The 20,088-nt window shown below is 47.2% G+C and overlaps 1 protein-coding gene across 7 annotated transcripts in view; it reads left to right on the plus strand.

Moving 5' to 3' along the window:
- Nucleotides 1-20,088, plus strand: part of PPFIBP2 (PPFIA binding protein 2) — a 142,862-nt gene that overhangs the window by 89,453 nt on the left and 33,321 nt on the right. For all 7 annotated transcript variants that reach the window (XM_043580544.1, XM_043580546.1, XM_043580545.1 and 4 more), the window contains 2 exons: nucleotides 6,036-6,167; nucleotides 19,606-19,698. In XM_043580544.1, the coding sequence (XP_043436479.1) occupies nucleotides 6,036-6,167; nucleotides 19,606-19,698 (225 nt within the window). The remainder of the gene's footprint in view (nucleotides 1-6,035; nucleotides 6,168-19,605; nucleotides 19,699-20,088) is intronic.

The raw sequence follows: 20,088 nt of genomic DNA on the forward strand, positions 1-20,088 counted from the left end.
GGGCTGAGTCTGGACTCGAACCCAGGTTGACAACAAGCCCCTTGCTGCAGTGTTACTCATGAAGGCGGCTTTCTGGCACAGCCTAGGCCTCTTACTTCAAAGAGCAAAGGGATGCATTTTTTCCTTTCATGTCTTTCCATGGCCCCTTCCTTCACTCTGGTTTCAGATTGCCAGTCTGGCTCCAGTCCTCTGTCATTGGTCAGTAACTCCCTGGGTCATGTTCCACACTTAAAAAGATGGAAGTAATTGCTTCAAGATGTGGCCCTTCAAGGAGAGAATAAATTGAAAGGCCACTTCTTTTTATCAGCTCCAGTCTCAGACTGAGCTTTGGAAAAAGGAAATGATGGTTTTCTCTGAGATGTAAGTTTTTTTTTCCATCTCCAGGAAAGGAGATGTCTTTGCCCTTCTGGAAGAGGTTACTGGTAGTGGTGAAGTGAGAGGGGTGAGTGATGATTTTGTTCATTGGTTTTTGTTTTTTGTTTTTTTCCCCTAAAGTTTCATTACCTAGTTTCATGGTTTGTAGTAACAAAAATCACCTGCCTCATGTACCACCCACTCCTCTCCCCTTGCTGTCTGTCCCTAGGCAACCCGGAAACAATTGGGAAAGCAGAAGTTAATGCAGCCTATGAAACCTGTCCCCCTTCTCTCCAGCCCCCTGTCTCCCCACACCTCACCTCCCCCCACATTATGGTAGCTGCATGATTCAGAGAGACTCCCAGCTAGATCTACCCTGTAGGTTGGAGCAGGGACCAAGCCTCGCCTTCATGCTCCAGACAAATGGGCTGGATCCAGTCTTTATGCTGAGAGCTAGGGATCCAACAACCTTTCTCTTAAGGGGTAGACCGGAGTAAAAGAAGCTAGCAAAAGAGACAGAAGAAAAAAAAAAAAAGATCAGGAAATTGGAAGGAAGGATGGGATGGCAAGTGTTATCTTACACTGATCAGTGGGTGAAGAGTTAAATGGTTGAAAGCTGAGAAGTACAGGTTGCGTCTGAAAGTTGGGACATTGGTCCCCAGAACCAGAACTGTTTGTGTGCCCTACCTGGTGAAGGCAGAATCTGGGTTGCAGGCATCCAGACAGGAAAGTGAGGAAGAAGAGGCAGCAAGGGTTAGATTATTCTTTCTAGAACTTGACTGGGAAGGGGTGCGGGAGGGGATGAGGAGAGAGTGCATTCATAGAAACAGTGCACACAGAACATGCATTTGCCTAGCGAGAGCACAAGAGAGTTGATGATGGTTGCTTAAGGGGAAGGCAAGGTCAAGAGGGAAAGTTCTTTTGAATGTCAGAAATTTGATCATGTTTATAGCCTGAGGAATGGGAGCTGATGGTGAAAGAGATTAAATGCCTGTCAGAGTAGATGATTAATGGTCCTACCCTTGCGAAGCACAGACTGGGTGGGAACTTCCTCACAGTCAGGACAGAGGTGAGGGGGAGCCGAGGACCATGTGAGTAGTCGTCCTTCGTCCTTCAGACTTACTGGCTGGAGGGAGAAGCCGGACCAGAACTCAGAGATCACAGCCAAACACTAACGATTGACCGGGGAGGTAACTTGAAAGCCTGAACATCAAGCTATGTGGGTATGGCATGAAGTCTAGAGACTGAGAGATAGTCAGCAATGGGAAGGAGGGTCAGATGGGGTAATTCCAGAGCACACTCTGGAATCTTTGTGTCCTTGAACATATGCTTTCTATGTGCAACCTGGAAACTTACTAGGCTTGAGAGTGGTTCTTAAAGGTGAAAGAACCCAACATGAGACATGGACTTGCTTGCTCTAAGACATGGATTTAAGAGACATGAATGAGAGATGATTCCAGGAGATTTTGAAAAAAGGGATGTAAGCTCAACAAATGAACAGATTATTTTAAAATACCTTTCCGGGGGTGGCTGGGTGGCTCAGTCAGTTAAGCGTCTGACTTCGGCTCAGGTCATGATCTCATGGTTCACAAGTTTGAGCCCTGCATTGGGCTCTCCACTGTCAGCACAAAATCTGCTTTGGATCCTGTCTCCCTCTCTCTCTCTGCTTCTCCCCTGCTTGCATGTACATTCTCTCTCTCTCTCTCTCTCCCTCTCCCTCCCTCCCTCCCTCCCTCCCTCTCAAAAATAAATATTTAAAATACCTTTTCAGTATGCAGGAGAGGTTACTTGAGGAGAAGAGGAAGAAAGGGTAAGGTTTATGGCTGGAGGAGAATGGGAAAGATTTGGAACAATCTCTGAAAGGAACCAACCAGAGATGAACGCAAGGGTGCCAGGCGGTATTGGAAGATCAGCTCTAATTAGATAGCGTAAATTTGTATGGAAACCAATTGGCATCATCAAGTGTCTTTTACCAGCAATTTTCAGGCCACAGGGAGTAGAAACATAGACAAAAGACTTTGAGGTTTGGCATGGACTGGGCTCTGGTAAAGCAAATGCACTTTAGGTCTAAGGGTAGGGATGAACTGGAATGAGGAATTTTCTGGTGCAGATATGATACACTTGAAATGAACTCAGGTATAGAATGGATAAGGAGGCAAATACTACTTAAGGGAAGTTTATTAACTAGGAAAACAGGTAAGTATTGGCCACAGTAGAAGAAATGAAAGATTGTTTGAGTCTGTAAATGGGAAACTTGAAAGGTTAGAGGACTGTGGCCAAAGGAGACTGTATCAGAGCTGAAGATTTTAGAAGCAGAGCAAATGCATTCTGGATAAAGATGATGGCTAAGATGATGGCCATCCTGCTGAGAAACTGAGGCAAGGTGGAAGCAAACCTGTTGGTGTTGTGCTCAAGAAAGGTGAAACCAGAGTGGATATTGGAAGACTAACAAGGAGGGAACAAGGATGTTGAAGTTACTGAGGAGAAGGAATGTGCCCAAACTAGGTAGAGAAACCATTGCTCAAAAGAAAAAAGCCCTGAGGAAAATGAGAGACTGTCTTGGGTTCTGGATAAGTTGTCTTGGGTTCTGGAATGTGCTGTAACTGAATGGCACCACTTTAGAAGAGGAGGGCAGATGTAGATGATCAATAAGGACAGTAGTGGTCTGGAAGCATGTCCAGTAAAGTTGGATTGTCGAAACAGGATGGACTCCACTTGAGATGACTGGGAAGGGTATGTGATAGGCTGCAGAAGTCAGGATTCAGTTTATGCTGGAAGGAGAAGGAACAGTTGAAAAGGTAGGGTAAACCTTCTTTAGACACATATGATAGAGAATATAACACGTAATAGTGGCTGGGAACCATGTGTACCTGGAGATGGAAAGTGGAGCTGGACTGGATGAGCTTGTTGAAGGCTGATTTTGAATTCAGGGAGTAGGACAGTACTTACCAATGACAAGGATGAGGGGTAAGGACAATGAAAGGTAGAGGCATATGCTAATAGATATAATAGCTGGAATATAATCACTAATAACTGGAACTCCCACTTGGGATGTTAGTGTAACCAATTGGAACCCTGCCGTGACCAACTGGAACAGCTATTGGAACTTTAGTACAACCAATTAGAATATTATCCTTGTCAGTGGGAACATTGGTGTGACCAATTACAACCTGGCAACCTAAAATAGCTAGAGGGATTTTGGCATTAACAGAAGTGGAATAGATTACTACTGTTCAGGAGAGATACATTCTGAGGCTTTTTTTGATCCCACCAAAGCTGCAGTATCGTGAATGTTGCTTAGTGGGCAAACTGCATGTAAGATATTCAAGCACTCAGTGGGCTGTGTTTTTAATAATCATATCCCTAGGCCTTGACTTCTGGTAGATACTTAAAAACATGTTGAGTAAATGATTGAAGTCTGGAATGGAATGGAACAACATTTTCTCAATTGTCCATACTCTAAAGCAATTGTTGCTATCTGATTTATAGAATTACTTCTCTACCCCTTTGCATTGGTGGCTTGGAGAGCTCACGTACACGGTATAGTCCATCTATAGCAACCCACAGAACTTTAGGAGTTTTATACCAGCGGTGGCTCTGGCCTCAACTTCTTTTCCTGCCTGCTTTAACTTTCATGATTTTACATTTTAATTTAAATTGTCCATTATTCAAACCGCCTCAAGTCATTTGTGGAACAAAACAGGTAGATGAAAGGGTGGAGAGAGAAACGTAGAATGAGGTGGTGGAACAGAGGGGAAGGTGAGGAAGGAAGAGAGAGAGAGGAGGTGGGAGTGAGTAGGTGGTATCAGAGAGGATTAGATCTTCAGAGAGCCTTTGCGCCAGGCCCTGGTAGAGAGTGTATGCTCAACAAAATCTTAACAGTTTGAGAGACTATTTCCTCACTCCGTGACTCCGTGAATATTTGTTGATTGGCTTTTTTTTCAGCAGGTATTTTTTTTTTCTTTTATTTTCCTTAAAATTCTTGGACTTCTTCCTCTGTTTGGGAAACCATGTGATACGTTAGACAGAAAAGAGTTTTGGAATCAAACAGACTTTGGTTTGCAAACTAACGCACTCTGCTGTTGTTGACTGGCATGTGTCTTTGATCAAGACAAGGCCAGTCTCTGGGCCAGGTTAGTATTTAGTGTCTATTACTCAGGTCAGGATAGTATTTACTGTCAAATCACCAGGAGGGTTTATTGAAAGCATGTATGTAAAGTACCCTGTGGGGTCTGGCACAGAGGAGGCACTCATGGAATCTGTGTGTCTTCTCTCCTTCCCCACCTCCACCATTATACACATTGATCTGGGTGACTACTCATGACCAAGTACGCTGTGGTTCTCACATGGCAGGGTCACTGCCTCTGTGCTATAAGCTAGTTCAAGTCTAGCTGAAACAGGAAGAGCCGGCCTCCTTTGCCCAGTGCTCAGTGAGTTCATTTTGCTGAACTTCTAGGTACCCGTCCCTTCAGATTAGCAGATGAAGAATTTGTAGACTGGCTTTCTGACACATTGAGGGGCTTGGCCTAGGGAATCATGTTTTCCTAGTTAAGATCTGTGTCCTGTGTGGTTTGGTTTGTAGTCTGAGGACGGTTCAGAATGTATGAAATCATAGCTATTGGTCAGAATGTTGATCACCATTCTTGTATGAGGGTTAGGTTGCCCAACTTAATATAGAAAGCTCATACTAAGATGGAATAGTGTATCTTTTCTGTCTGCTGATTTGGCTGGTCACTCTCCTGATGGCCATACTGTAGTCTCATTGCTGGAAACTGTGTCTCCCATGTGCCAAGACTCTGGAGCTCATGGACCATGGCCTTTGGCCAATGGAGAAGTATTGCCCCTGGACCAGAAATGTTCCTGGTTTTTGAGGCTTCATAATCCCTAGTGGTTCCCAGCAGGTATTTTGTCTATCACCTTTGTTTTTTGTCTTATTTATGCTTATTAATTATATGTATTAATGGCAGGTTGCCGTCTACTACTGTTCTTATTATGGTAGGGCAGGACTGATAACCTTCCTGAGTCTGGTCTTACAATAAGGGAAGAACAATTTTCTTACCTACATACCGTAGTGGCTAGAAAAGATCCATTATCACATAGGCTAGGAAAAGTCTGTATCACATAAACAGGATTCTGTCATTTAGTAAATACTCATTGAATATCTGCTTTATGCTCTAGCTCCCTCCTAGGCTCCTTGCGGTGAGACCTTAAAATGAAATTTGTTGAAAATGTGGGCTAAACATTGAGCCCAGGAGGTGATTTGAATCCTTGGTTTTAAAAAAGATATTGTTAACGTAAGCTTGGGTTTGTTTGTGTTTTTTTGTTTGTTTTGGTTGAAAGGACCCGCTGCTTTGCATTGGAAATAGAGATGGAGAAGTTTCGTTCTTTGAGCAAAACTGTCCCTTTTTCTGTACTTGGAAATAATGGCTTCTAATGGCAAACTTGTTTTTTGAGAGCTATAGTTCACATTGTTTCTCAGAGCACAGTGGGTGGTGCCAGGGGCTGTGCTCTCCCTGAGTGACCCAGTATCAGCTGAGACCTGTCCCTAATAGCCCTGTAGCTCATATGCAGCAGTCTCAGCTCTGTTGTCCACCGGAGTTTGCCTTGTATGCTCTGGATGGAGCTACAGCTGTCCTTGTTGCCATGGAGGCTCTGATTTTGACATCTGGTTTTGCTTGCAGGAGCTGCTAAGTCGCACATCTCTTGAGACCCAGAAGCTTGATCTGATGACTGAAGTTTCTGAGCTGAAACTCAAGCTGGTTGGCATGGAGAAGGAGCAGAGAGAGCAGGAGGAGAAGCAGAGAAAAGCAGAGGTGAGTGTGATAGACCAAATTCTGGGGGATCCATACAGTTCTAAACTCAGAGCAGAGGAAACTATCCTAATGTGGATTCAGGCCATCTGGTCAACCCCAAGCCTGGCAGCCACTGGGCGCCAGAAGCATCTATGCACTAGAGACACAATGATCTGTTAATACCAAGTTATCAGGTTTTGCTGTGGCTGCAGATTTCAGCAATGCCCAAACCACCCAGTTTTGGCTCTAAGGCTTTATCCTCCCTCAAGCTGCTGACAAGGATAGAAAGGGAAGCATTAGAGGGGGAAGGATCGGGCAAGATGTGAAGGGACCCAAGATGTCCTCTGTGAGAGCCAAGATAATGAGGATATATCTGGGGTGAAGTCAGCTGCCCAATAGGCCACCATCACTATATCCAAGGAGTCTGGAGACATTCTTTGATGTGCTTTTCACTGACCTAGATGGAACCCTTAGATTATGTTTCTTTTCTCCTGATAGGTCATAGGAGGAAGCCCATGTACAGGCCTTCTGTTAATGTTTTCCTGCATTGTTCCTGTTTTTGTTTTACACTCTATAATGCCATTGGCCAGAACATGCCAGACTCCTTTTTAGGATAAATGTTTTGTGTAAATTTTAGGCTCAGAGTTGCTTTTGTTGAGAAAGAACATCCTGTTTTAACCTTAGATAACCACCTTCCATATGTCTCTACCTACAAGTGCCCATATTTGCACCTGGCATGTAAGATGTAGAAGGAAGATAGGCTGTAGGTTTAGAAGCACATTGGTTCAATCACTAACCTAACTGCTTAATAGGTCTTTGAATTTCATTCAACAAGTTAGCTGCTTAATTTCTCGAGATTTTATTTACCTGTAAAATAGGTAACTGTGTGAAGTCCAAATAAAAATCACAAAAGTCCCTATCATAGTGCCTGGCATCCTGTAGGTGCTTGGTTCATATATACTCCCTCGCAACATTTAGCTCTCTCCAAAATCTAAAAGTGGATATCATTCCTTTCTATTAAGCACCCCCATTATTGTGCACTGAAACCTGCCCTATTGCTGTGTTTACACAGTGGTAAATGCTGGTGATTGAGACACTTAAAACGGGTGGGCAATTCTGTGCATTGCTTTTGAGAAGCTGCTCATTGTAAGTAGAGTTGCCAAAAGATCTCTCCATTAACCTGAAGACCCTGTCTTGTAGTGATTAAGAGGGCGGGGCCTTGAATCAGATCTTCCAGCTGTAATGCAAGCTGAGCTGCTCATTAGCTTTGTCATTGTAGGCATAACACAACCTGTTTCTCCCTCTGTAAAGTGGAGATAGTAACACTTCCTATTTCCTCAGTGGTTTGGAGGAGGGAATGAGATAATTCATGTATAGTCCTTAGCATAGTGCTGGACACATAGTAACCGCTACCTTTTATCAATTACTTACTGATTGTGTTACAAAGCATCCTGCAAATGGACGTGTAGGTTAAGATACATTTATAAACTGCAAAGGTCCCGCAGAATGAAAGCTTACCTTTGTGAGGAGTTAGTTAAATAGAGTGCTTTAAAAAAAAAAAACAAAAAACAAAAAACTTTTTTAGTGTTTATTTTTGAGAGATAGCATGAGCAGGGGAGGGGCAGAGAGAGAGGGAGACGCGGAATCCGAAGCAGGCTCCAGGCTCCGAGCTGTCAGCACAGAGCCCGATGCGGGGCTCGAACTCACAAACCACAGGACCATAACCTGAGCCGAAATCGGATGCTTAGCCAACTGAGCCACCCAGGCACCTCAAATACACTTTGCTTTTTAAATGTTCAGAAAGAAGCAACTGAATTTTCTCCAGGTTTGGAGTTGTGTTTTTACCAACATCTCGAGGTGTGTGATGACATGGGAACATAGGTTAGGGCTCTGGGGGCAGAATTCAGTAAACTCGGAGACGCCTTGAAGTGATAGAGACAAGTCAACGCCACTTAAATTAAAAAAAACAAAAAAACAAAAACAAAAGAAGCATAGGTGGGAGAGTGTTAGGTCACACAGCTTGAAGAGTCCAGAGTTTAAAGTCCAATATCACTAGATCCATGTGACCTCCCAATGTCATTAAAAATCAGCCTTAGCTTACGTCTTGGTTCTGACTTAGCCTTATTGTCAAGAAGGGTCTCTGCACCACATCCTATCGGCCTGGAGACCTGGCAGAGAGAGCACCTTTTTCTCAAAGTTTCCAGCAAAAGCCTCGGGCTTGCATCTCCCTGGGCCAGTTTGAGTCACATGCCTGGTTCTGAGCCAGCCAGCCACTAGGGAGCACATAGGTATGTGTGCGTGAGTCTATCTGGGAAAGAACGCGGAGTTAGTACCAACCTGAGCCAGCTCTGTTCCTTTCCAGGGAAGACAGGATGGAAAGGAGAGCTCCCAATTCTGGGCCAAGTATACCGAAAGCAGTCATTTTGCTGTTTGCTTTATTTTTCCTTTTCTGAGGGATTATGTTTCAATCTGAATTTTTTGTTTTTGTTTTCCATCAGGCTGTTCATGCATGAGGCAACATAGACCCTGAGCCGCTGGCTTCATTCCTACCAGATAATGGCCCTTCCCAGTTGCTAGTACAAACATTAAGTTTTTTTAGGACTGTTCAAACCTGTGACACTCCATGCACAGCCACATGACCTGAAGTGCATTTCTCCTTCTTGTAATTGAACATAATAATCTTCGCTGGTATGCTTAGAGCCTCTGCCACTATTTGCAAATATGTGCAGCACCAGGGGCTTGAAACCATGGCGAGTACTGCTGTGGGGACTCCATTGTCATGTGCGTGGACGTGTGTGAGTGCAGCACTGAGCTAAGGTCACCAGGGGTTGTACTTCCGTGAACAAGGGGAATGCAGCTTCCCAGCCTGCATTGCTGCTGGGTTTTTTCCAGTGAATATACTTAGCCCAAGGCCTATTGCTTGTGGTTTGGAAAGGCAGGATCTTTCTCTGTTTTGTTTGTTTTCTGGGGTAGCTGGATCTGAAATTTCCTCTATGTAGCTCAGGCTTTATCCCCAAATTCCATTTTATGTTTCAGTGCAAATTAAAAAAAAAAAAAGAAAGAAAGAAAAAGGATACTGTGAACAAGAGCATTGCAGGCTGTTCTTTCTGTCGGACTCTGATCCCCCCGAAGCCTGTATCCTGCTGCCTGTAGAAAGTTACGGACGTGATTATACATGGTTGTCTATAAACCTAAGGACTTCAAGATGCAGGTTTCTTGTCAAATGGAGACCATCCTGACAGCCAGCCTCACTCAGGAGTCTGTCAGTGAGATGTGGGTGAATACCGGGTTTCCTGTTTACCTTTCCTCCTGAGCCTCTCGCAGTGGCTCCGGGTCATTCCAGGAGACCCAAGCTTAATCAGTTAGGTTTACTCCTGAGAAGCAGGACTGCAGAGGAGTGGCTGGTGCGGAAAGTAAATACGAGAATGAGGAGGATGGAATGTAAAAGATCCAGAGGCAGAGGAAAATGTCTGGGTGGCATACTATATCACAGGCACGTCCCTCAGAGGCGTCTTCCATGGAGAGGAGTCTGGTTTCCCCGAGCCCTGGGGATGGAGGGGGCCCCACAGCTGGATCTCTTTATGGGATTAAAGAGCTCTGCATGTAATAACCAGAGCATCCTGTAAAGAAGGGAGCAGGGATCCAGCATGTCCTGGAAAGTGGCGTTCGTGCAGTTGATCAGGGTTATACACAGATATGAAGAAGAGAACCAGAAAGAGTCTTCAGGATTTCTGGCAGAAAATGGAGTGTCTTACAGCACGGGTGGTGCTGACTTCCTTCTTCCTTCCTGTGGTTATAGCACTTTGGAAGGGAAGGATTCTGATTTCTGAACTGGGATAACCAGAATGATGGATATGGAGCACAGAGCGGAGACTGGGAAGATTGTGTTTGTTCAGAGAAGTCGACCGGGAGATTCTTACTGTTTTGTTGATTTTGTTTTACTTACTGATTTTTATTAGCCTAGGAAATCTCCAGTAGTTCAAAAATTAAGAGTTCATAAAAGTATATGCAGCAAAAAGTCTCCTTCCCTGCTCGCCCCTCAGGCCCACAGTCAGAAACCACCCTGACCAGTTTGTGTCCTCCCAGAGTTATCCCTGGACAAGCAAACTTATGTGGACAGATATATATGCACATATGCACACACATTCCTTCCCTCATTTTTGTGCAAATGCACACTATTCTAGACCTTCTAATGTAGCATGCTGGGAGTTTATTCACACCAAGTGCATTAAAAAGACTTATATGATAGAAATACCTATTATTTCATTATCTGACCGTACCTTAATTTAGCCTGTCCTCTTTTGATGGACATGTAAGTGGTTTCCAAGTGTTTGCTACTTCCAATAATGCTGCTGTGAATGATCTTGCACACGTGGGGATACTGAAGTGGAATCAATGGGCCAAATGGTACATGCAGTTGAAATTCTGACCGATATTTCCACTTTGTCTCGTGGAATGTAGAGGTTATGTTCCCATCAGTGATGGGTAAGAGTGCTGGGCCAGTATTAAGCAGAGCATGAAGGAGGGAGAGAAAGAACTAAGTAATATCATGAACAAGTTTAACAGGTAGGAGGGAGTGGGAAAGACATGGTTATGGGAGGTGCCCCGTGGTTCACATAGAAAAGAACCGTAAAGAAGAACTTTGATGGTTAGTGAATCAGGAGTCATAAAGCCAGCTGAGATTTCAACACAGAGTGGCATTTAGAGCCTCATAAATGTCACCTGGACTTCGTGATAGGGGACCCAAGAATGAGACACAGCTACAAGTCTGCCCTATGGGGGAGAAACAGATCTGTTAAGACGGGAGGTGGGCCAGCCCTGGAGAGAACGAAGTATAAAAGAAAGTTGAAATGCCGAGCCTGAGGATGGACATACTGGAAAATAACACGTGGGTTGGGAGAATAAGAGGGGAATGTCCCTGAAACATTGGGATGCACCACATAGTCACCCCAAGCAGAGGAAGAAAATAGATGCACTCCTGTTCAGATCCCCAGAAAGATGGAAGCAGACAAGGGGCTTAAATGGAAGGGTGCAGCAGTTTGGATGGTTCCTAAAAATCTCCTCCAGCTTAACACCTAAGTATTTGAGAGGTTGGCTCTTGGTGCCCCACCCCCCTATTTGTTTCTGCCCAGAGGACAAAGAAAGAAACTGGGAAACTGCCGCTCTGGCTGTAATGTTGAGACTAGTTTAGTAGGGAAAAGTGACAGGTACCTTGAGAGAGAGCGGCCGTTCTGTGAGTCCATGACAGGGAGGGAGGGAAAGCCAGGCATGGCCAAGACTTTCATAAATCATACCTTGGAAAGTTCGGAAATAACATAGAAGGTGACTCAAGAATATTGAACTAAAAAATAATGTAACTCTGTGCAATCTCAAAATACTACTGATAAAAAGGAGAAACTTGGAAGTACCCTGAGAGAAACTTGTTTTCAAAGGGGCTCGTATAAAAGATAGAAAAGACAGGGACGCCTGGGTGGCTCAGTCGGTTAAGCGTCCAACTTTAGCTCAGGTCATGATCTCGTGGTTCGTGAGTTCGAGCCCTGCATTGGGCTCTATGCTGACCACTCCGAGCCTGGAGCCTGCTTCGGATTCTGTGTCTCCTTCTCTCTCTACCCCTTGCCGGCTCTTGATCTCTCTCTCTCTCTCTCTCTCTCTCTCTCTCTCTCTCTCTCTCAAAAATAAATAAACATTAAAAAATAATAAAAAATATAAGAGAGGACTGAACAAAGTGCACCTGCACAAGCAATAGCAGCAGGGGCAAACCCCAAACAAAAGGACAATGCTGAGGACAGGAGAGAGACTTTTTGTTAAAGTTATGTTCTCCATAAGAAGATCAAAGAAAGAATGGGTTCTGTTCTGATGCCTCAGGCACAAAGAACTTAGGACAGTGGTCCCCAAACTGCTTGCTATAAGTGAATTTTAAGGTATCAGGGAAATCAGGTGAGTTGCTAGCAAACTAGAAGTGAACCGGTTTTTTTTTTCCCCAGATGGCAAAGAAAGTTAGATGGGTTCCATAAAATTTAGTCTGTTGAGGCTGGGGCCAACCCTATGATGGTTTGTGGGAGGCCAGAAGATCAAGTAGGGATTGTGTTAAGAGTGAGTTACATTGGGGTGCCTGGGTGGCTTAGTTAAGCGTCCAACTCTTGATTTTGGCCCATAGTTTCTGAGTTCAAGCCTCACATCGGGTTCTGTGCTCTCTCAGTGCAGAGTCTGCTTTGGACCTTTGTTTCCCTCTCCCTCTGCCCCTCTCTTGCTTGCAGGCTCTCACTCTCTCAAAAATTAAAAACAAAAAAAATATAGTGAGTTACATCAGCTTGACCTCCTGTGTCTGGCTGGGAACGCGTCGGTGGAATAGACCTGGTAAATGTATACTTCTGTGAGGCATTGCACAAGCCCTGCTTGGGGAGTCTTGTGGATGAGCTGGAGGAGTATAGGATGGATGCTAAGATAGGCATATTGGTACCCCCATGATAATAGCATCTATAGACCATGTCTAGGAAGGTTTATTGTAGAGGGTGAGAGTCCTCTGCCTTTACTCCTCCTACCAATTGAGCATTTTATTTTTATTTTTTTTTAATGTTTATTTATTTTTGAGACAGAGACAGAGTGTGAGTAGGGAGCGGTTAGTGAGAGACGGAGACAGAATCCGAAGCAGGCTCCAGGCTCTGAGCTGTCAGCACAGAGCCCAACATGGGGCTGGAACCCACGAACTGTGAGATCATGACCTGAGCCGAAGTCGGACCCTAAACTGACTGAGCCACCTAGGTGCCCCTAATTGAGCATTTTTAATGTGTAACGTGGATGCTGATCTAGAAAATCATAAAGCAGTGATGACATGAAGCCAAAGAAAAATCAACTCGACCAGCCGGCATCAGGATCCATAAAAACCTACACAGACTTGAGCAATAGCTAGGTTGTCAGAAAAGGGGTAAAAGAGGTAAGAACCTGAGTGGTGGAAAATCGCTAAAGGTAGGGAAGGAAACACTTCAAGAGGGAGGCAAGCAGTTTGAGGACAGGAGCTCGCCTGTGATTTAAGCAGGAAGAGGGCCCTGGGGCCATGAGGAAGAGCCCTGTCCCTCATCAGTCTTGGGGACAGAGCTGGTCTGCCTGGAGGCCACTGATGCAGGGGGAGGGGAGGGAATGAATGCGATGATGAAATCAGGCAGCAAGTTTAGACTCCTCATTTGAGAGGTTTAACAATTGAGGGAAGCTTCTATAAGAGAGACAAGCAGGTCTGAAAACCAGCAAGGCCAGTGGACTTAGGGACTAAAGGTTCTGGGAAAGAGTGACCAATAAGGTGAACACTCCAGAAGAGTGCGGAGCCCCTGGGCTTTTGTTGTTAGCCATCAATGTCACGTGGGCCTTAACTAGGTCACCACTGGGTGTTTTCTGTTCTCCCAGTTTGGTTCATTTTTTACGGATCAAACACCTGGTAAAGGAGCAGCAGTGGGGGAAGTGAACTCACATTTGTCGGATGCCTCCCGTGTGCCAGGCCCCGTGCCAGGTGCTTCACCTAAGGCTCACCTGGGTAACCCCTCGAGGTAACCTGATGAGATGGACCCTCATTCTACAAAAGTGAAAGGCAGTCTGTAGCTGCCTGCACGCTTCGACAGCATCATGCCTATGCCCGTCGTGGCTTAGTTGCCCATAACAGGCTGACCTCCCTCTCTAGGGACGTAAATGCCGATCTTTTACCTTGGGGGATTGCTTTTAGCTCTATCCTTGATTAACTGGCCATCCTTCCTTCCGGCCCGGGGCTCTTGGTCAGAGGATTAGATAATTTTTCTGTTAATTGCCCCCATGCTAATGAGTTCCCAGCTGAATCTTCCCCTTTCCTTAGTATTGCTTTTATCCATACCTACCTTTCCTCCTCTCATGCCTACACATTCTAAATCTGTGCCCCCTTTTGTTTCGCTGCTACGTCTTTTGAGAGGGCAACCTTACCTACTTTACAAAGATCAAGACCATTGGAAAGATCTCTGTTAACTTGTTGTTGCTCATCTAGGGTCTACCTGAACCCCCCATATGTGCTTTGTGCTTAGCTAACCCTATCCCCAACCCCCATCCCCTGCTGGGGCCTCCAATTCTAGCTCCTTTCCTCCCTCTTAATTCTTGCCACCCAGCAGGTATGCTAAGTAGTTAAAGTACCAAAAGACTGAGACTTCTCAGATGAAAAAGCACAAACGAACTGAATGTGGACCGTCTTTGTTTAGCACCTTCCAATGGTGGCAAATCCACAACAGGAGATAGAGCTGGCCTGTGATGCCTAGTAGCTCAGGCCAGTCAGGCGTGAATCCTCTACCCTTGTCAGGCACGTGTGCTAAGCCAGCAAGGGGTTTGGAACCCAGTGGCACACAGAACAAAGGCCACGTCAGAGCCCAGTGTCTCCACTAGGACTGCAGTTGAGAACACAGACGGCAGGTATGGCCCCAGCCCGTTGGTAAGTGGCCCATCAGGGTGCAGGGACCAGTAACAATGAAGCTGGGTAGAGATCTGAGGTCCAGGGCAATTAGGCCCAGAAAAGCCACCCTGACCTCTCAGCCCAATCCTCTCATCTTGGTAGGAAAATACAGATGACCCTGGAGGAAGACAGCCTGGGCTGTCTGGGCCAATTCAGGTGAGCTAGCTCAAAGGGTGAGTGGCTGGGAGGCCCCAGGCCTGCTGACAACAGCGAGGACTGCCCTGCTGCTCCGAGTCCAAATGGCATCACCAGACAGGAGGGCGGGCACCTTCGCCCAGCATCCTTTCAGCCCCGAGCTGCCGCTCAGACCCCGTTTCCCTTCTACACTGGAGAAGGGGATGTACAAAACAAGATATGAGATGGGAGTTTTTCTTCTTAGACCCCGCTGTCACTACTGGGGATGGGCAATTTCTTCCCAGCATGCCTGGGCAGGCCCCACAGTGCCGGTGGCTGACCCCAGTACCAGATGTGTTTAGAATATCAGTAAAGGTGGGCAGGGAGGCCTGACAGGTTCATTGGCTGCCACCCTGTCCACCCAGGTCTCTGTTCCACTCTGTTGTGATATTTCCTTAAGTCCGCATCCCTGGCCCATGGGCTGCTCATAGTTTCCCTCAGCCTTTCCGGTTTCTGGCTGCCACAAACAGCACTGTCGTGAGCCGTGTTACCCAGGCGTGTGGCGCTCTCTTCTCCATTCCCACCTTCAGGCAAGGGGTCCGGAGGTGCCTGCTTGACATCACCTAGACTCGTGCCGCCCCTTCCTCTTGACCCACACAGAACTAGCCACTCACTACTCCCTGGAAGCCCCATGGTTTTCAGGATGGTGGCACTCACAGACTGTCATGGTTACGTGTGTGCCTCTACACGGTGACTAAATGTCTAGGGAGTAGAAAAGGAGATCCCAGCAGACCTGTGGGCAACAGGGGTTCAGAACTGAGTAGGCATGAATTCCAGGGGCTGCAGCTTTTCAAAGTGGCCATATAAGGGCCAAGATGTTCTCTAGGCTACAGAGGAAGTCTGGTTTGGAATGGGAAGTGAAGGAGTAAGGTCTGGTATGGGTGTGAGGGAGAGTTTAGAGTTGGGGACGTACCAGCGTGTGCGAGCGTGGTATATGCCACACGTCACCGCGTGGGTGTCGGTGTGTTTGGGGGGCGGGAGAGGGGCAGCTATACCCGGGCGTGTGTAAGAGGGGTCGTGTCTGTGCGCCTGTCTCTGCTGCTGCCGCCGGGCCGGGTGCCTCGTTGGTGTGCAAGGATGCCCCCCCCACCGCACCCCCACTGCGTGGCACAGAGGAGCTGCCGGGGGTTTGCTCAGACTGCAGGACCACCCCGTAGAGGGGGAGGGTTCAGGAAAAATACCAGGTCTTTTGGTTCCCGTGAAGAAAGTGGGCGGTCACCTCTGGGTCGCCCCCTGCAGCTCGCCCCCTGCAGCTCGCCCCCTGCAGCTCGCCCCCTGCATGCTTCCTTCTCTCTGGGCCGCTCTCCTGGGGAGCTTTGTGTCTGAGAGCTGACTGACCCTGAGTGCTCTTTTCTCCTCTCTCTTCCTTCCTGCAGTCGGTTCTGAATGTGATCAGTGAGCTGCAGGAGCAGATGTGTAGGCTGCAGCTGGACATCCACAGGCAGATTCAAGAGCGCCTCTTACTCAGTAGGGGCCGCCCTGAGGAGGTGGCGGCTGGTGACAGCGCAGCCGAGCCCTCTCCCTGCGGCCAGGACTGTGCCTGTTGGGAGGGGTCACCTGTAGGAACCACACTTAAGTATATCAGAGCATGCGTGTGGGGGCATTTCACTGGTGGAGGGGCTGGGCTTTCTCCTAACCACAAGCGAGTGCAGTGGCTTAACACGGCTCTATTGTTACTTCAGGGCAGGGCTTGGGACTGGTGCACTCCCCTCAGGGTCTGAGCTGAGCTCTGAGACCCTCAGAGAGCAGGGTCTGAGCGGGTGAGGCCAACCCTTGGCCAGGTGGTGGCACTGGCCTTCCTCAGGGCTGGGAATGAGGTGTGTCAGGTGCCCTGAGGGACGGGCATTCATGCAAAAGGAAGACTCAGGATTCCCCTTCCCAGGTGTTACTCAGGCGTTGATTCTCCTCCTGGGCTGGGAGATTAAATGAAGTTTTATCTCATGTGATTTTTATTTTCTTTTTTAAAGAAAAAATAGCATCGTGAGCTAATCCTTTCAAGTTTATTTTTAAGGAAGTTAATCCCTAGTGAGAAAATAGAACACCAGTTTCCTTTTGCTATGACAGTTAGGTCATCATCTGAATTTCTAGGAAAAATTCCCCACCTAATCGCATTAGAGGGATTTCATGACCTCTGGACCCTATGGGGTATACCTGACCGGTGTTCTGGACTTGTCCCCTCATCCTGGTGGGACCGGGACCTGCGTGACCTGACTGGACCTGGTGATGGCAGTTGCACAGAGAGGAGTCTGTGCCTCTGAGACCTACTGTCGAAGAGGACTTGGAAGCCTGAAGAAAGGTCAAGTTCATAGTAGCTGTGAGCATTACAGAGGGTCCGCCTCAGCTCTGTGGGAAATTATCACAACCCATACTCAACCGTGGAACATGCTGAAACTCTACCCAGAATCAGACAGTAGAGGGGGAGCTTGGGGGCAGGTGGGGGTTGAGGTGGGGAGATTTCCTCCTACATTAAATGACAAGGGGGAGAAATGAGAGCCCAGAGGTAAATGTGGATTTGAATAGGGAAGTCCTGGGAGTGCCCCATGTTGAGTGGGTCAACCCAGAAAGACGTCTAAAAGAGGCTAACGTTTGTACCAGTGTTTATAGCCGATGATGGGCACCACAGACAACCTTGAAAGAGGAGGATGTGCCAAAGGTCATCAGAGCCTGGCCGTCATCATGCTCTGTGTCTCCATGGTGGCAGCCTCTCAGGCAGGGCCGGAAACTTTCTCAGAAAACCATCCTGGGTCGGCTGGAAGTCCCACCAGGCCTTAAAATCTAATGCTGCAGGTCATGGGTACAATGACCTTAGCTTCGAAGATATTTTTGAAAAGAGGCATCAATAAATGTTTACCTTGGCTGTAAGAAAATCTTAGTGGATTACCCTACAAAGTTCAAGTGTAAGCAGTGTAACTTTCTGGCAGACTATCTCAGAACACAAAGAACTCCAGGTCAGTTAAACGATGAACTGAATTTCACGTGTTCATTCATTGGGAAATAATACATACCTACCACGTGCCAGTGGTGAGCAAAGCATGCTCGGAGTTAACCAAACCCCTCCTGGAGTTCACACAGGAGGAGAACCAGGCATTAGCGATCAGACCAGTAAGTATCTAATTGCAAATGACGTAGGAGAGATACAGGGTGCCACACCAGAAAGGATATACTCTGCCACACCCGAATATGGTGTAGAGGTTGGGATAGCTTTGCTGAGGAGGCCTGAGGAAGGATCGGTGGGAATTCACCTGGCAGACTGCTCCAGACAAGAGGGAGCGGTGTGTGTAAAGGCCCAAGTAGATGAGGAACTAAAAAGTATCCAGTTTGGTGCATCACTGGGGGGAGAGAGTAATCTAAGAGGCAGGCAGGGCACCGGGTCAGGCCAGGCAGTGCTGGTGAGAGCATATGAGTTTTGAGGAGCAGAGGAGCGCCAGGATCAGATTTGTCCTTTAATTGTGTTGTTCCCCTGGATGCCGCGGGGGACAGTGGCTTTAAGAAGGGCAAGACGACAGACGAGCGACCCCTGGAGAGACTGCCCGGCCTGTTGACATGAACTGCTAGATCAGAGTAGTGGTGGTTGAGTTGGAGAGAAAGGAGAGGTCCACTTCCTTGGAGATAGACTTAACAAGGCTTGGGGATAGATTGCATCTGTCGGGGAGAGGGAGATGCCAAGGATGGGCCCCAGGTTTCTGGCACAGGGAGGTAGGTGGATGGAGCTGCCATTTAGTGAGGTTGGAATGTCTAAAAGGGGGAATTAAGTGTTCCACTTGGGCCATGACAGTCGTGAGATGCCTGCCTAGACGTGTTAGGTCGGGAGTCTGTGGGAATCTCGAGTTCAGAAGTCTGGAAGTGATCAACATACACATTAATTTTTCTGATAGGAGCCAGTTGGCAGGACCAATTATCCATTAAAGGAAACTTGGTTTGGGACAAGGGTGCTCAGTGGTGTCGTCTTTGCTGAAAGAGTAGTTTAGGGAGCAAGGTCCCTGTAGTTGGAAGAAACAAACCTGACTTCCAACTCACCCCGGGCAAGTTGGTCAACCATCCCTTCCTCACTCAGCAACTTTCAGTGGCTCCCTACTGCCAAAGAATGGCCTCAGAGCTCTTTGTATTTTCATCCAAAGCCTTTCTGGTAGGGCTGCACCTTACTTTCTGGCCTCACCTCCCACTCGTGCCACCTGTCCTCTGCCCTAGCCCAACAGACTGTCTCCCTTTGTGCCTCCTGCATCCACCCTCCGCCGGTCTGCCTTCTCCTTCCCTCCTTTCTTCAAGCCGAACCCCGCTCCTGGCCCAGAACACTCTGCATTTGGCATTTGTTATCTTAGTGTTTTCTGTCCTGCTGGCTGCCCCTTCTTCTCTGGAGCCTTCCAGGATCACACACCCCTCTTGGGGTTCCTTGCCCTACGCCCCAGCACAGAGAGGGGCTCCCACCTAGCCTGCTTCCTGCTACTTTGTCTGTAAGAAGCTGCTTCATTTTTGTATCTCCGTTCCTCTGGCTCCCAAGTCCTATTTGTCCTGCACCTCCACATTTGTGCATGATTTGGGCACACCCCACAGAGGACATGGATGTCAGAAAGGGGCAGGCAGAACTAGTTCTAAAGAAAAAAAAACACAAAGTTTTCTCTTCGTATGCCTGGAAGCCCTGGCTTCTGTTTTCGAATGGCCCACAGCTTTTCCTGAAACAGGACCATGTTTAAGGATTTGAGCTGCAGTGTTGAACATGACACGGGATCTCTTGCCCATGGCATCCCCTGCATGAGCCTAACCAGGGTTATCCAGGGAACATCATGCTCTGTAACCATCAGAACTTTGTTTTGTCCCTTATCCTTCTAGGAGTTACTGCAAGAGCTCAGGCACCTCAAAATCAAGGTAGAAGAGTTGGAGAATGAACGGAATCAGTATGAGTGGAAGCTGAAGGCCACTAAGGTAAAAGGCAATTCTTATATTTATGGAGAGGTGCTGAGGCCCAGTGGGGAGGGTCTGGGTTCAAGCTCGGGATCTGAGCTGGAGAAGTGCAGATTGACCCTACTGTGTGCACACACAATAGTGCACAGATTGTGCAAGTAGATAGCTTTGATCTGGGAAGGCTCTTCTCCTAGGGAAAGCCCCCTGAGATCATGCACTGCTGGAATAGCTGAGCTCCTTCGTCTTGCTGTGTCCTGTGGCACCCCTAGGCTGACATGGGACCCGTAAGGGGCTGTGAGCAAGTGAGAAGTCTTAAGGCAGATGAACGTCGATGTTACCTCGGCTGCATCGCTTTAAATTTAGCGGTCCCTTTTAATAACTGGTTGGTTTAAATAGGCATGCTGTATTTTA

Source organism: Prionailurus bengalensis, chromosome D1, assembly GCF_016509475.1.
Source record: "Prionailurus bengalensis isolate Pbe53 chromosome D1, Fcat_Pben_1.1_paternal_pri, whole genome shotgun sequence".
Lineage (NCBI taxonomy): Eukaryota > Metazoa > Chordata > Mammalia > Carnivora > Felidae > Prionailurus > Prionailurus bengalensis.